The sequence below is a fragment of the Cherax quadricarinatus genome, chromosome 71 (genome assembly GCF_038502225.1).
Source record: "Cherax quadricarinatus isolate ZL_2023a chromosome 71, ASM3850222v1, whole genome shotgun sequence".
NCBI lineage: Eukaryota > Metazoa > Arthropoda > Malacostraca > Decapoda > Parastacidae > Cherax > Cherax quadricarinatus.
The window spans coordinates 22,936,784-22,954,960 of NC_091362.1; the positions used below are offsets into that span (position 1 = coordinate 22,936,784).

An 18,177-nucleotide genomic window follows, 5' to 3' on the forward strand; every position below is an offset into this window, starting at 1 on the left:
AGCGAGAACTACACAATGCTTTTAAACCACAGGACCACCCAACCCTACAAGAATGGCGCAGCCAGCAATGCTAGCTGTTGGGCTGCCATCCAAGGGCATACGGAGGTGTGGGAGCTTCTAAGCTAATTTCATTCTCATCCCTGTTTGGTGTACTAGCTTCACGAGCAGCATTTATATATTATTGTAACCACGAACGAGTGGTATTGATCAATTAGCTTAGAAGCTCCCACACTTCCGTATGCCCTCGGATGGTGACCCAACAGCTAGCGTTGCTGGCTGCGCCATTCTTGTAGGGTTGGGTGGTCCTGTGGTTTAAAAGCATCATGTAGTTCTCGCTTACCATGAGGCAGGCCAGTACAACATGGGTTCGAATATTTGGCTAGCGCAGTGTTGTTATTGATCAATACCACTCGTTCGTGGTTACAATAATATATAAATGCTGCTCGTGAAGCTAGTACACCAAACAGGGATGAGAATGAAATTAGCTTAGAAGCTCCCACATCTCCGTATGCCCTCGGATGGCGGCCCAACAGCTAGCACTGCTGGCTGCGCCATTCTTGTAGGGATGGGTGGTCCTGTGGTTTAAAAGCGTCATGTAGTGCTAGCTTACCATGAGGCAGGCCAGTACATGGGTTCGAATTCTTGGCTAGCGCAGTGTTGTTATTGATATAAATATATATACTTGCACATAGGTAGTAGGTTGGTAGATAGCAACCACCCAGGGAGGTATTACCGTCCTGCCAAGTGAGTGTAAAATGAAAGACTGTAATTGTTTTACATGATGGTAGGATTGCTGGTGTCTTTTGTCTGTCTCATAAATATGCAAGATTACAGGTATGTCTTGCTACTTCTACTTACACTTAGGTCACACTACACATACGTGTACAAGCATATATATACACACCCCTCTGGGTTTTCTTCTATTTTCGTTCTAATTCTTGTTCTTGTTTATTTCCTCTTATCTCCATGGGGAAGTGGAACAGAATTCTTCCTCTGTAAGCCATGCATGTCGTAAGAGGCAACTAAAATGCCGTGAGCATGGGGCTAGTAACCCTTTCTCCTGTATATATTACTAAATTTAAAAGGAGAAACTTTCATTTTTTCTTTTGGGCCACCCCGCCTCGGTGGGATACAGCTGGTACGTTGAAAGAAGAAAGATATATACTTGCACATAGGTAGTAGGTTGGTAGACAGCAACCACCCAGGGAGGTACTACCGTCCTGCCAAGTGAGTGTAAAACAGAAACCTATAATTGTTTTACATGATGGTAGGATTGCTGGTGTCTTTTTTCTGTCTCATAAACATGCAAGATTTCAGGTATGTCTTACTACATCTACTTACACTTAGGTCACACTACACATACATGTACAAGCATATATATACACACACCCCTCTGGGTTTTCTTCTATTTTCTTTCTAGTTCTTGTTCTTGTGTATTTTCTCTTATCTCCATGGGGAAGTAGAAGAGAATTCTTCCTCTGTAAGCCATGCATGTCGTAAGAGACAATTAAAATGCCGGGAGCAAGGGGCTAGTAACTCCTTCTCCTGTGTATATTACTAAATGTAAAAGAAGAAACTTTCATTTTTCCTTTTGAGCCACCCCGCCTAGATCATTAGTTTCATAAAGAAAGCACTGAAAAAAGAGATTTTCTGGTGTTTTTCTATGATTTCATGCTTTAATTCAATGGACATCATCCTCTTCTTCTCAGCACTGTCCTTTGCATTTGATTCTTAGGACCCATGGTTAGAAAAAAGAAATTTGGCAAAAATAACTGCACAAAAAAGCACAAAATGCTGGGCGGATGTTGTGGTGTCTGCTGCGCCAACTAGTGGCGGCGTACCTGAAGCTTGCGTGTAACTCTGATTTTGGCTCGACTCAAAGCAAAAAAATCGACCAAGCGACAGCTCATAACTTAAAAATTCCTAAGCTGGGGCACTCGTAACTCACGGTACCACTGTATATATACATATATATATATATATACACACACATACACACCCTTCTGAACTTTCTTCTATTTTCTTACTAGTTCTTGTTCTTGTTTATTTATCTCCATGGGAAAGTAGAACAGAATTCTTCCTCCGCAAGCCATGCGCGTCGTAAGAGGCGACTAACATGCTGGAAGCAATGGACTAGTAACCTCTTCTCCTGTACACATTACTAAAGTTAAAAAGAGAAGCTTTTGTTTTTTCTTTCTGGGCCACCCTGCTTCAGTGGGATATGGCTGGTGCCTTGAAAGAAGGAAAAAAAAAAGTCGTTTAAACTTTACCCATACAGACCATACACAAAAAGATTCTGAAAAACAACTTTCTCTAACAAAAAGAATCCATAAAAATAAAATAAAACAAATACTTCGTTTAGTCAGAGGGCAGAAGAGGGGTTGTTGAGGTGGTTTGGTCATTTAGAGAGAATGGATCGAAGTAGAATGACATGGAAAGCATATAAATCTATAGGGGAAGGAAGGCGGGGTAGGGGTCGTCCTCGAAAGGGTTGGAGAGAGGGGGTAAAGGAGGTTTTGTGGGCAAGGGGCTTGGACTTCCAGCAAGCGTGCGTGAGCGTGTTAGATAGGAGTGAATGGAGACGAATGGTACTTGGGACCTGACGATCTGTTGGAGTGTGAGCAGGGTAATATTTAGTGAAGGGATTCAGGGAAACCGGTTATTTTCATATAGTCGGACTTGAGTCCTGGAAATGGGAAGTACAATGCCTGCACTTTAAAGGAGGGGTTTGGGATATTGGCAGTTTGGAGGGATATGTTGTGTATCTTTATATGTGTATGCTTCTAGACTGTTGTATTCTGAGCACCTCTGCAAAAACAGTGATAATGTGCGAGTGTGGTGAAAGTGTTGAATGATGATGAAAGTATTTTCTTTTTGGGGATTTTCTTTCTTTTTTGGGTCACCCTGCCTCGGTGGGAGACGGCTGACTTGTTGAAGAAAAAAAAAAAAAAAAAAAAAAAAAAAAAAAAAAACTTCGTTTACACTTTTTTTAAGATATCACAAAAAAGTGACAATCAAACAGGAATGATCAGTCCAAGAACTTTCTTGGGCTGATCATTGGGCTATCTCTTTGATGTGTGCTTAGGCACAGCTCTGCCAATTTTCTTTGCCCCAGGAGGCTAAAAATTAGACCCCCAAATATTGCTTTTAACAATGACCAACAGAATGCTACACTGCATATTTAAAATATAAGCTTTCATTTTATTAACTTAAATGCATGTCTGAAGTATCAAAGCAATGTTAGAAAGCAATCTTAAGATATCACACAGAAACAAGATGGAAAAAAGCAGAAGCAGATAAAAACAAACTAACAACCACACTCCCTGATTAAGATACTAAATGTACATATGACCCAGTACTACGTAAAAACAGGACATTACTTACTTGAACTCTAGCTTCTGCCTCAGTTCTTTTATTGATGAAATTAGCTGTTATGGCAATGGCTAGCTTTCCACGAAATTCCTTACGCTTGAAGCCATGGAGAGTGTTTCTCTTGCCATCAGCACCAAATAATACATCAAATTCGTACTGATTGGCCGGATGGTCTGGTGGACTTAATCTTGCTCGCCAACCAATCTCTAAATAGATAAAAAAAAAAAAAGGTGTCCAACATACAAAAGTAGGTTGAATTTTAATAATCAAAAGATAACAGGCAATGGTTATAAGAAAATGCACTGAAAAACTTTAAATCAAACAAGATTAATTTCAACTTGAGGGAAAAAAAAAATAGATTTATAAAGTGGCTCAGGTTGTGACCATATTGTATATTTGAAGTCATACTGTAGTCCCATATGACCAGGAATAGATGTGCTGACATCACAATTCAGATCACACTTTGACTGCAACATCCCCATTCCCACCCCCTCCTTCAGACTGCAAGCACTACCTTTCCCACCTCCAGGATTAGAGTCCAGCTAACTGGTTCCCTGAATCCCTAAAGATATGTTAACTCACTCACGCTCTAGTAGCACATACACTAAAATCCACTCTTGTCCATTCATATATAATATTTATACAATGCAAGCACAGTATTCACTCGCCTCCAAAACTCAAATCCAGGTAAACCAGTTTCCTTGACTCCCTTCATAAATGTTATCTTGTCACACTAACATCAAGTCCCAAAAATCATACCTTCAAGTGCAAGCAGTAGTAACATTTATGAAGGAATTCATGGAAACTGGTTAACCAGACTTTAGTTCAACAGGTATAGTGCCTGTACTTAAAAGAGGGGTAGTGACACTGTAGTTTGGAGGGCAGTGTGAACTCTGATGTTGGAATGCTTCTAGCTAGACAGTGACTGAACAAATCATGGTGAAAAATTATTCCTTTTCTTTTGGAGGGGGAGAGGGGGTTGGCAGTCACCCTGCCTCAGTGGGAGATGGCCAGTGTTTAAAAACGTACATCCATATGTTTATGATATTTGGGACATGACACGCTGTTTGAGTGTAAACAAGATAGCATTTCTATAGCAATTTTGGAAAAGCTGGTTAACCTGGATTGAAGATTTGGAGGTGGGTAAGTACAGTGTTTGTACTCTGAAGGATAGGTGAGGATGTTACAACTCAAAAGGATATTTGAATTGTGATATCTGATACTTCTGACAAAAATAGCTATTGAATAAATGATGGTCAATGTGTCTCCTCCTTTGGGTCACCCTAACTGGACAGCAAACAGCTGTGATAAAACTTTAATATAAATAATTACTAACTTTCCTCTTGATCTGCTGGTGGTTCAACCAGTTCCTCGAAGGTCACCGACTCGAATACTTCAACACCCAACAGCAAAGCCACTTTCAGCAAAATGCACTGAAGTTGCCGGATGCCTAAAAGAAGAAAAGAAAAAAAAGTGGAAAACTTTAATGATCAATGAAGGTTTATATCTTCAGTTATGTTACCCTAATAAAAAAGTAGGGATGTAATACATATATTAGAAGATATTGCAACTCAATGTACCTTCTCCAAATACAAGAGAATTGCCAATAGACCTCTAATTGTCTTCAAGAGGAAACTGGTAAGTGTCTCAAAGCAGTTCTTGATGAGCTGGGCTGTGGTGTCTACATTGGATTGTGTGAAGTGAACACCAACACCTAACTGACTAGGCCATCAACCACAAGGCTACAGTAATGATGATCCAGGAACCATCAACAAGTAAATGATAGATGTACATCCACTTTCTTGTCTTTTCTGAGAAAACACTAACTTTCCAATAATTTTTTTTTGTAGAATTATACATGACATTTTGTTTCCTTGCAAAGGAAAAACTTGTTAAAGTAAGATTCAATTACACAACTTCAAGGTACTGCACTGGAAGGTAGGAAAAATGTCAGTCTTCCAATAGTTGTCTAGTATAAATGTGAAAAACGATAAGGATAGAATGACCCACTTACTTATGTGATCAATAGCTCCTGCACAGAATTTTCCATAAAATTTCTTTGCTCCCAGCTGCTTAAGGTCAGAGATTACAAATGGCCAGAGATGGAGAACATTATTACGTGACAACCGATCTCGTTTCTCCACCACCACAACTTTAGCACCCAATAGCTGACATTCTATTGCCGAGCGCAAACCGCAAGGTCCAGCACCAATGATTAAAACCTGTAGAAATTAAACTGTTGCATATTACTGAAAATAATACAGTATACCCAGATAAAAGAATGAAATTTACATGATAATACACAAAACATTTCTCTTCATATCATTTGATGAAATAAATATTTAAGAAATGATACTAAACAATTAGAAGTACAACACAACTGTAGAAGCATTGGCAATTTAAAAACGTTCAGTGTTATTTAACCCTTTGAGGGTCCGTGCCGTAGATCTACAGCTATACGTTGAGGGTCCAAACCGTAGATCTACGCCATGAGCTCAGCTCACTCTGATAAACTGCGAGTGGTAAATTTGGGCCTAAATATTTGAGAATACATCTATGTGGTATGTGTGCACCACGTAAAACAAATCCTGCAGCACACAGTGCATAATGAGAGAAAAAACTGAGACCGTAATTTTTTATTAAAACAACTTTGCAGTGTTTTTCGTATGTTTTTTATAGTTGTATTTGCGATTTCTTGGTCTCATTTGATAGAATGGAAGATATATTACAGAAATAGAGATGATTTTGATTGGTTTTAGTAATGGAAATGGCTTGAAACTGAGCTCAAAATAGCAGAAATGTTAAATTTTTGCCGATGTTCAAGAGTAAACAAATGATCCCACATGTCTAATACATGCCAGTTGGTGGATCTAATATACGTTCACAAATGTGGTGATATGATTTATACAATTATTACAGTATATTGCATAACAGTAAATCTTCTATTTTTTGGTTTGAATAAAAATTCATTGTGAATAAAAAATCAAAATGGAATTCATTTGTAAAGCCTGAAAACATAACTAATGAACAGAGGAAATGTTAGTTTAGTGCCAGGAATGCCTGTGTTGTTTATTCTGGACCCTATTTTGAAATTAGAATATTTTGAACTTTCCGTTAAATTGGCCAAATTACCAATTTTCAATCACTTTATTTTGTAGTTGAAACAGTTGACTTCGCGATTTCTTGTGCTCAATCGATAGAATAGAAGTAATACTAGTGAAATAGCTAAGAATTTAGTCGACTGGAATAATATAATTGGCCCAAAATTGGAGTCAAAGTCGGCAAAAATCGCCGATGCTTAGTATCGCTGACACATCAAAATTCGCGAGTGTAATTTCGTAAATTTTCCATCAAATTTCGTACTTTTTGTTTTATTACCTTCAGAAAAAGATTCTCTACCATTTCATAAGAAAAAATAACAAAATTATTTTTTGAAAATTCTTGGACACTAGCGCACACTTTGAAATTTGGCCTTTGGACCCTGAAAGGGTTAAGTCAACTTGCTAGGTAAATATAACCTAACCTTAAGATCTATTAATCATACCATTATTTAGTATGAAATGTATTACAAGATAATATTTACTCTCAATATTGTATAAATTCAAAAAGTTAAGTTTTTGTGCAGTAATAGCTTAAGTTTACCTGAAACTTGTGAGCATACTATAGGTTCTACCTTTGCACTGAACTCATCAAACTGCATTTTAACAAAAAATCAAAACTCAACAAGTATTGTGTTAATAATATAAAGAATTGTTATCATTTATTCTGACAACACATAAATTTACTATTAAACTCTGTAGCTAATTTGTTAAAACTTCCACTTAAAAGAAAAATGAAATCAAGATAGAATCAAAGCATGTAAATTCTAACTCACTTTGTTGTTACTGCAAGCCTTGCCATGGTTGTAACATTTATGACTAGCTCGCTTGTCAAACTTACTCCATAAAGCTTGAGCTTTCCATGAGCGAAGTTTGGACTGAAAAATAAAACATTTCACTAAGAAATAAACTAATACTGTTATGCATGTGAAAATTAAATATGAATGTCTAAAGTTCCTCAACAAATTAGTATTTTACTGTATACCTATGCCATTTCATATTAAATTTACAACTGTACTACATGTCTACCAACACTTCATATTATATACTGTAAAAGACAGGAGAGATACAAAAGTATACCTCCATGCCAGCAGTCCTCCATTCTTCTAAGGATGTAATGTAATCCCATCAGGGTGGCAGGCGGGCACATCTAAGGTGCTGGGTAGTAAAGATGAAGGTTCTCTCTCAGCCAGGCACAGGGCTGTAGCAAGGCTTTTCATCATGCTCTTGCTGACTCCATTGTGTCTAACATGCCAATCTTTGGAACTTTAAAGTTCAGACCATGCAAACCATATTGGTCAAGTCAAAACTTGACAACAGTCCAGGAGGAACCCAAATATTATCATACAGTTTCTCTCCTAGGTACGGATTTTGATGAACTGTTCCAGCCATGGTATTGTGGCTTTTTACTCTTTATCCTGTTAATATGCACACTGGAATTTCTATAAAGAAAATCAACAGCAAAATATTAAAAAGTTAAAAAAATATATACCTACCTTTAATTTAGGATAAAAGCTTCTAATATTAGTAGGTTTGAGCCTGAGAACATCACATAATTGACGGTAGTGGTAGAGGACCGACTTAAAGGTGCTGGCTGCACACAACTGCTCAAAAATGTCAGCAGCTGCAGCACTGTCTGGTGATGGAGCTCCCGGCTTGTTGTGGTGGTGGTGGGATGAATACATTGTGGCTCTGTTAACAAGAATTTCAGTTTATCAGAGAATGTTAAATCAGGCTAAATAAACAGGAAAGCAGACTTTCTTTGTATTACTATTTATGGAATCTTAAATTTAGCATAACCCTGTACATGACCAAATTGATCAACACCCAATAAGTGTAAGCCAAATGTTTCTAAAAGCTAAAAATAGTTTTAAAGTGTAATAAAGAAACAAGACAACACAAATTTTGTGTGGGTGATCTCACAGTTTTTCCACAACCTTTCACACCCAATGATTGACAAGTCTCTCTCAAGTACATTAATACTTCATGATTAATAAAAAATGTTTTTACAGATGTTCTTCATTTTTCTCTCTTTCATTATCGTACATTACCCACAACACCCAAAATAACTGTTGGTGATACTGGAAGACAAAAGGGATAGAGAAAAAGATGTAATAGATAAAATAGTTTTTGATGATTATATGCTTACAAACTACTGTATGGTTGTCTCGGTAAATTTACAAACTTCCTTATTCGCAAGTCTTAATTATCCAATATTTTACTAATGCGCAACCAGTGAATGGATTCAATTACCCCATTTTTTTTTCTCTTTCTGGCTTTTCCATGGCCAAATATCTTTCCATTCTGGTTACTATTTCCAAGGAAAGTTAGTATACTAATATAAGTAAATTAGAGGTGTGTATTACAGAGACATGCTCTCAGAAAAACAAAATTAACCAAAAGCTGAAACAAAATTTGCTATGTACATTTAACTGCATATTATTTGAGTTTCTAATAACATCTAAAAATGTAGCCCCCCCTTGCCCTGGTCAATTTATAGGGATAACTGTAAATAGCTGGAGTAAAATATCTGGACATTCAATGCATTCCATGGATCTATCATTTAACCCTTTCAGGGTCCAAAGGCCAAATTTCAAAGTGCGTACCAGTGTCCAAGAATTTTCAAAAAATATTTTTTTTATTTTTTCTTATGAAATGGTAGAGAATCTTTTTCTGAAGGTAATAAAACAAAAAGTACGAAATTTGATGGAAAATTGACGAAATTATGCTCTCGCGAATTTTGATGTGTCAGCGATATTAAGCATCGGCGATTTTGCTGACTTTGACTCCTATTTGAGGCCAATTATATTACTCCAGTCAACCAAATTCTTAGCTATTTCACTAGTATTACTTCTATTCTATCGAGTGAGCACAAGAAATCACCAAGTCAACTGTTTCAACTACAAAATAAAGTGATTGAAAATTGGTAATTTCGCCAATTTAACGGAAAGTTCAAAATATTCTAATTTCAAAATAGGGTCCAGAATAAACAATGCAGGCATTCCTGGAACTAAACTAACATTTCCTCTGTTCATTAGTTACGTTTTCAAGCTTTACAAATGAATTCCGTATTGATTTTTTATTCACAATGAATTTTTATTCAAACCAAAAAATAGAAGATTTACCGTTATGCAATACTGTAATAATTGTATAAATAATATCACCACATTTGTGAACGTAAATTAGACCCACCAGCTGGCATGTATTAGACGTGTGGGATCATTTGTTTACTCTCGAACATCGGCAAAAATTTAACATTTCTGCTATTTTGACCTCAGTTTCAACCCATTTCCATTACTAAAACCAATCAAAATCATCTCTATTTCTGCAATATATTTTCCATTCTATCAAATGAGACCAAGAAATCGCAAATACAGCTATAAAAAACATACGAAAAGACACTGCAAAGTCACTGTTTTAATATAAAATTACGGTCTCAGTTTTTTCTCTCATTATGCACTGTGTGCTGCAGGATTTGTTTTATGTGGTGCACACATACCACATAGATGTATTCTCTCATATCTAGGCCCAAATTTACCACTCACAGCTTAGAGAGAGCTGAGCTAATGGCGTAGATCTATAGTTTGGACCCTCAACGTATAGCCGTAGGTCATTGGCACGGACCCTCAAAGGGTTAAACATTCTTATATTTAGACTGAATATGAACAGTGCATATGATAGTGTCTACTGCTAGTAGTAGTAATTTGATAATGGATTATTTATCCTGTCTGCAGTTTAGTAAGATAGACATGTTACATGAAACGGAGCATTCAAAAGGCACTTCATAATTAGTGACTTTCTTTCGTGCCTACCAATGTTTTATTACATGTAAACTACATTATTTGTGCTGCATAAAGAAATAAAAAATTGTATTTATTGTATCTGGTTGATCTGGCACTTGATGAAGATACTTGTCCAGCTACCTCTCGAAGACTTCTACAATTGCCCCAGCAGTGTTTCTGATTTATATTTTTATTATCACACTAGCCGATTCCCACCAAGGCAGGGTGGCCCAAAAAAGAAAAACTTTCACCATCATTCACTACATCACTGTCTTGCCAGAAGGGTGCTTTACACTACAGTTTTTAAACTGCAACATTAACACCCCTCCTTCAGAGTGCAGGCACTGTACTTCCCATCTCCAGGACTCAAGTCCGGCCTGCCGGTTTCCCTGAACCCCTTCATAAATGTTACTTTGCTCACACTCCAACAGCACGTCAAGTATTAAAAACCATTTGTCTCCATTCACTCCTATCAAACACGCTCACGCATGCCTGCTGGAAGTCCAAGCCCCTCGCACACAAAACCTCCTTTACCCCCTCCCTCCAACCTTTCCTAGGCCGACCCCTACCCCGCCTTCCTTCCACTACAGATTGATACACTCTTGAAGTCACTCTGTTTCGCTCCATTCTCTCTACATGTCCGAACCACCTCAACAACCCTTCCTCAGCCCTCTGGACAACAGTTTTGGTAATCCCGCACCTCCTCCTAACTTCCAAACTACAAATTCTCTGCATTATATTCACACCACACATTGCCCTCAGACATGACATCTCCACTGCCTCCAGCCTTCTCCTCGCTGCAACAGTCATCATCCATGCTTCACACCCATATAAGTGCGTTGGTAAAACTATACTCTCATATATTCCCCTCTTTGCCTCCAAGGACAAAGTTCTTTGTCTCCACAGACTCCTAAGTGCACCACTCACCCTTTTCCCCTCATCAATTCTATGATTCACCTCATCTTTCATAGACCCATCCGCTGACACGTCAACTCCCAAATATCTGAATACATTCACCTCCTCCATACTCTCTCCCTCCAATCTGATATCCAATCTTTCATCACCTATCTTTTTGTTATCCTCATAACCTTACTCTTTCCTGTATTCACTTTTAATTTTCTTCTTTTGCACACCCTACCAAATTCATCCACCAATCTCTGCAACTTCTCTTCAGAATCTCCCAAGAGCACAGTGTCATCAGCAAAGAGCAACTATGGCAACTCCCACTTTATGTTTGATTCTTTATCTTTTAACTCCACGCCTCTTGCCAAGACCCTCGCATTTACTTCTCTTACAACCCCATCTATAAATACAGTGGACCCCCGCATAACGATATTATTTCAATCCAGAAGTCTGTTTGGGTGCCGTTATAGACCGAATTTGTTCCCATAAGAAATATTGTGAATTAGATTAGTCCTTTTCAGACCCCTAAAAATACACCTACAAAAGCACTTACAAAAATAAACTTACATAATTGGTCGAGTTGGGAGCTGATCGTTATCCAGGGGTCCACTGAATATTAAACAACCACGGTGACATCACACATCCTTGTCTAAGGCCTACTTTTACTGGGAAATAATTTCCCTCTTTCCTACATACTCTAACTTGAGCCTCACTATCCTCGTAAAAACTCTTCACTGCTTTCAGTAACCTACCTCCTACACCATACACCTGAAACATCTGCCACATTGCCCCCCCCTATCCACCCTGTCATATGCCTTTTCCAAATCCATAAATGCCACAAAGACCTCTTTAGCCTTATCTAAATACTGTTCACTTATATGTTTCACTGTAAACACCTGGTCCACACACCCCCTACCTTTCCTAAAGCCTCCTTGTTCATCTGCTATCCTATTCTCCGTCTTACTCTTAATTCTTTCAATAATAACTCTACCATACACTTTACCAGGTATACTCAACAGACTTCTCCCCCTATAATTTTTGCACTCTCTTTTGTCCCCTTTGCCTTTATACAAAGGAACTAGGCATGCTCTCTGCCAATCCCTTGGTACCTTACCCTCTTCTTATATCTTCTGATAAAATGTTAAATAGTCTGTAGGCACGGATGTTGATACAACGTTCTCTTATTGTACCCACAACGCCCCTGCTTTCACTGCGTTCATTCTGCACTTTTCATATCTCTCACTCCAGTATGTCGTTACTGCAGTGTGCAGAATTGGGACGGCTCTCAAGAGCTCTTGACGTATGTATTATCATGCATCTCTCTCTTCTCCACTCTCTGAGGGATTCCCAGTAATTTAAATGCTTTATTGGCTCTATGTAATAACATTTTTTTTATTTCAGCATGATACAATGTTTGTACAGAGGTAGGCAACATTTAGGTGTGCATGCAGAAAGTCCATTGTTATGCAGAGCATTTCGGGCAAATGTGACTATAAATGATTTCCATCTTTTCCAGCTCTGATCTCTCTTCTGCCCTAAACAGGGCTGTCAATGCTGAGCACTATTCTAAATGAGAGTACAGGTGATTCGAAGAGTGTCACCACTGGCACTATTTCCCTCGTTTTGAAAGTTCTTATTATCCACCCTGTCATCTTCCTGGTTCCAGTGACATTTGCTTTATTGTGGTCTTTGAAAGGAAGGTCAGCCAACATAATTACTCCTGGGTCAGGTGTTTGTGGGTACTGATGGCGCTGCATCGGTGTTGAGGGTTAGGAAGCATATTATCCTGGGACGGGATTGTGAGTACTGGTGGTGCTGCATCAATGTTGAGGGTTAGAGAGCATACTACCCCAGGTCAGGTGGCCCATAGCCTGGTGGCAAAAGCTCTCACTTCACACCGAGGTGCCCAGGTTCGATTCCCAGCGAGGGTTGAAACATTGGGCGTGTTTCCTTACACCAGTTGTCTATGTTCACCCATCAGTATCAAATGGGTACCTGGGTATTAGCCGATTGGTGTGGGTCACATCCTGGGAAAAATGGGCTGAATTTGCCCAAAATGTTCTGCATAACAAGGGGCTTTCTACATACAGTGGACTCCCGAGTTTTGTGATTAACCTGTTCCAGAGAGTCTGCCGAATGGCAGAATTCACGAATGGTGAAACCATTTTCCCAATAAGAAATGATGTAAATCCAATTAATCTGTTTCAGACACCCAAAAGTATTAACAAAAAAATTTTTTTTTTACAAATTAAATATAGATTTACATACAGAAAACAATGACAAATAAATATAAAGCACTAATGAAAGGGATATATGAACATTTAACATCACACTTACCTTTACTGAAGACTCTTGTTGGTGTATGGAAGACAGGTAGGAGGGGAGAGGGAGGAGAGTTTATTATGCTTCAATATGACGCTATCATCATCTCTACGGCTTATTTATCTATCACAATTCATCTAATATAACTTTTTTTTCTTTCTTTCAACACACCGGCCGTATCCCACCAAGGCAGGGTGGCCCAAAAAGAAAAATGAAAGTTTCTCTTAAATGTATTACGTAATTTATACGGGAGAAGGGGTTTCTAATGACATAATAAACAATATTAATAACAGAAACATGATACATGTATATACTGTAGAATGAATAAAATATGTCATAATATACGTGAGGAGTAAGTAGTAGTGGTGGGTGGTGGTGGCGGCGGTGGTGGTGGCAGTGGTGGCGGTGGTGGCGGTGGTAGCGGTGGTGGCGGTGGGGGGTTATAAGGGCCACTGAGAGAAGTCATACATATTAGTGGTAGTGGAGGCAGCAGCAGAAGCCACCACCACTATTCACACAAACAATATACGTAATTTATGAATAAGAAATATTTACATTTACCTTGGAGGAGCTGTTAGTTTAATTAGCTAGTCTGATGGAGGAGATGCTGGCAGAGGTTTAGGGTGGTGGAAGATAGCAGGGTGGCATATGTTCAGTGGCCCTATACACCAACAACATTGGAGAGTTACTTTAGTGTCGTTTTTCTATCGCTTAATCGCTTAACTTACTTCATACACTGTTAGTGCTACACTTTATCGCTGGCTGGCGCTATAGCCTTTATCGATACCTGCTGCTTTAGTATCATACATATCACAGAATCACTGAAGACACATTCTCCCCTCTCTTCCTCATCCACTTTGGTACTTTGATACGAGTTTTTTCTTGAATTCTATCATGTTTCTTTCCCTCTTTACCAAAGGGCTTGCACTTTGAGCTTTCTTTGTTGGCTTATTTAGCAGTTGCACGCAAAAAAGACAATGGATTATTAGGAAATGTATCATATGAACCCATGGGGTGATGGTCACTCACCCAAAAATCATGCCACACTGACTCTCTGAATGTTGTGTGGGAACCTTTGTGTACACCCGGCCGCACGAATGCACCCCATACGACGGATGAATCGCAAGGCAAATCATGAACCGTGAGGCTTTATTTTGACGAAAAAAGTTGCCCAAAGTCAAAATTCACGAAGCACAAGGCTCACGAAACTCGAGGGTTCACTGTAGTAGAATGTCATCTAGGCCTGCATGCTTTGTACATGTACTTGTAGAAATAAAGAAATTATTATTATTATTATGTATTATTATTTGCGAGTACTGGTGGTGCCGCATCAATGTTGAGGGTTAAGGCTCATAATATACTATCCTGGGTCAGGTGTTGGTATATCATGTAGTCCCGTATAATCGCCATGTACGGATACCCACACCATAGCCATTAACCATTCTCACGACTTGGGTATGTTGGGTTCATGTCACTGACCCCAACTTTTCAAACGCCTTGGGCAAGTCCACTAATACCTCAGGATCATGATGTAGCTACTGACGAGGGACAACGTGGAGCGAGTACTGGCAGCAGCACTGCGTCAGTGTTAACCCTTTCAGGGTTTCGGACGTACTAGTACGGCTTACGCACCAGGGTTTTTGACATACTAGTATGCCTAAATTCTAGCGCCCTCAAATCTAGTGAGAGAAAGCTGGTAGGCCTACATATGAAAGAATGGGTCTATGTGGTCAGTGTGCGCAGTATAAAAAAAATCCTGCAGCACACAGTGCGTAATGAGAAAAAAAAAACTTTGACCGTGTTTTTGGATTAAAACAGCGACTTTGCACTGTATTTTCGTATGGTATTTATTGTTGTATTCTAGTTTTCCTGGTCTCATTTTATAGAATGGAAGACATATTACAGAAATTGAGATGATTTTGACTGGTTTTACAATGAAAAGTACCTTGAAATTGAGCTCAAAGTAGCAGAAATGTTCGATTTTCACCAAAGTTCAAAAGTAAACAAATCATGCTAAGCGTCCAATACACGTCAACTGGTGAGGAATATTCTTTCACAAGTGCAACGATATTATTTATACCATTTCTACACTAATGCAGTAGTCTGCATAACAGTAAATCTTCTATTTTTTTTGCGAGAATAAAAATTCAAAGTGGAAAGCAAAAGAATGTAAGAGGGGCATGGGGACGTGACTAATGAACAGAGGAAATGTTATTTTAGTGCCAGGAATGTCTTTCTTGTTTATTCTGGACCCTATTTGGAAATTGACATCTTTTGAAATTTGTGTGAAATTGGCAAAATAGCTAAATTCTGACCACTGTATTGGATAGTTGAAATCGGTAAATGGATGGTTTCTTGTACTCATTCGATGGAAAAAATGGAGTTCTAGCGAAATAGTTATGATTTTTCTCGACTAGTACACTGGAATTGGCCGAAAATAGGGCTTAAAGTGGGCAAAATCACCAATCATAAACATCGTCGAGACCACTAACTTCGCGAGCGCATAATTCCGTAACTTTTCCATCAAATTTCATACTTTTGGTGTCATTATGATCGGGAAAAGATTCTCTATCTTTTCATAAGAAAAAAAATAATTTTTTTTTTATTTGGGCGACCCTGAAAACAAGTCTGGGAGAGGGCCTGGGGACCCTGAAAGGGTTAAGGGCTAGGGAGTGTACAATTCCAGGGCAGGTGTTTGTGAGTACTGGCCTGGTGGTGGTGGTGGTGATGGTTGCAAGTGTAGAGGGCTAATGAGCATACTATCCTGGGGCAGGTGTTTGCGAGTATTTGCCTGGTGGTGGTGATAGGGAGAATTGGAGCTGCCTCGCATGGATCAGTGGACCTGTTGCAGTGTTCCTTATTTCTTATGATCTTATGTTCTTATGAGGGCAAATATTCTATTAATGGGGTGGATTTGTGAAGGATCTGCCTAGTATGGGCCAACAGGCCTGCTGCAGTGTTCCTCCTTTCTTATGTTCTTATGTTGTGAGTGTAGAGGGCTAGAGAGCATACTATCCTGGGGCAGGTGTGAGAGTGCTGACCTGGTGGTGGTTGTGAAGTATGAGTGTAGAGCATCCTAGCCTGGGGCAGGTGTTTGTGAGCACTGACCTGGTGGTGGTGGTGGTTGTGAGGTGTAAGTGTGGAGGGCTAGAGAGCGTCCTAGCCTGGGGCAGGTGTGCAGTGCTTAGCCCCGATCCCACTTACATCTTACACGCACCATCCTGCACATACAACCTGCAACATACAAACATTTAGAATTCATTTCCACACTATACACACACACACACACAAAAATGCATCTATCGTGTATAATGAATAATTGGGTAAGGTATATAAACAATTCTGATTTTTTTTTTTTTTGCCATCAAATGTAAGGGGCATTACCAATATATCTGTAAAAACATTCAAGGGAAAATTTAACTAGCTCCTAAGGCAATTCCTGATCAGCCAGGCTCTAACGCCTATGTTAAACTATGAGCCGCAAGCCCCAATAACCAAGAGCACTGGTGTCTAATCTTTATTAGCTTGTGCACCCCCAAACTAATTTGTCCTAACCCACACACCCTATCTCATTAATTTATTGATAAAAAATTAATTAGCATCCAAAATATTTCAAATGCACATTTATTGAAGATTTATATAACCAAACAGCAATAAGCAATAGACAGCAATAAACAGCAACAGCAATAAGAATTCTCTATTTGGCTGAAGTTAACTTACAAAACATTGCTTAGCAAGATCTTAGCAGAAGAAAATAAACACTTAAGTGAGACTTTCTAGTTTCACATTTTACTCATAAGCAAGTTGAAGCAGCAGCAGTGAGGTCTGGCTTGATGAGCAAACAATGCTTAGTAAACTTGGTTTTAACATAAGCTTCGTTGGTTATTTTTCCAGGATTCTTAATATGTGTATTCCATAATTTATCTATGTAATTTTTTAATAGAACAAATATAATATTCAGTCAGACTTGGACCACTGGCATGTCATAATGAAGGAAGGGGGAAGAAGGGAAGGAGAATGGTAGCGGTAACATTGAAAGTGGTAGAAGTTGTAAAGCAGCAGTGGTAGAAGCAGAAGCAGAAAAAAGAAGGTAGCAGAAGCAGTATGAATAACTTTTTATTCTTCAGTATAAAATACTACTGTGCTAGGCCTGCGGCCTGGTCTCAGACCGGGCCGCAGGGGAGTTGACCCCCGAAACCCTCTCCAGGTAAACTCCCAAGAAGTGAACGCATCCTGGCCTAGAGTAACCGAGCTATCAACTAGGAAGCCTGGTTCAAGACGGAGCAATAAGGGAGATGATCCCCAGAGCTATCAACAGATAAACTCGTATCAAACAAGTATCATTGTCCTTCACTTGCTAATATCACCGTTTCTTTGATTTTTGCCACCGAAGTGGTTAGTGCAATCTATATCCACTCTATGGACGGTACGCTTAAGACTGAGACACTTGTGCAACATATAGGAATCTTTATTGAGGAAACGTTTTGCCACACAGTGGCTTATCAGTTCAATACAAAGCAGAAAAGTGTAAGGAGAGGAGGAGCTTGAGGTAATCAGGCCCTCAACCTGGAATCGATGAGTTCAGTCCATCACTTGTAGAAAGTACAGTATAGGGCCAGAGAAGTGACTTATATACTGTAGTCAGGTGAGTCGAAGCAGGAGGAGGCGGGATCACAGTGGAACCATCCGCTAGTGTAAGT

The 18,177-nt window shown here is 39.0% G+C and overlaps 1 protein-coding gene across 13 annotated transcripts in view; it reads right to left on the reverse strand.

Annotated features, from left to right (window-relative positions):
- Positions 1-18,177, reverse strand: part of LOC128700440 (F-actin-monooxygenase Mical) — a 175,513-nt gene that overhangs the window by 130,218 nt on the left and 27,118 nt on the right. For 11 of the 13 annotated variants that reach the window (XM_070100158.1, XM_070100160.1, XM_070100159.1 and 8 more), the window contains exons 2-7: positions 16,586-16,711; positions 7,967-8,162; positions 7,247-7,348; positions 5,387-5,594; positions 4,709-4,822; positions 3,385-3,578 (exon numbers count right to left, since the gene is read on the reverse strand). In XM_070100158.1, coding sequence (XP_069956259.1) covers positions 3,385-3,578; positions 4,709-4,822; positions 5,387-5,594; positions 7,247-7,348; positions 7,967-8,155 — 807 coding nt within the window. In that variant the 5' untranslated portion in view covers positions 8,156-8,162; positions 16,586-16,711. Of the gene's footprint in view, positions 1-3,384; positions 3,579-4,708; positions 4,823-5,386; positions 5,595-7,246; positions 7,349-7,966; positions 8,163-16,518; positions 16,540-16,585; positions 16,712-18,177 lie in introns of those variants that run through there. The other 2 variants (XM_070100155.1, XM_070100156.1) reach the window with 2 other exon arrangements.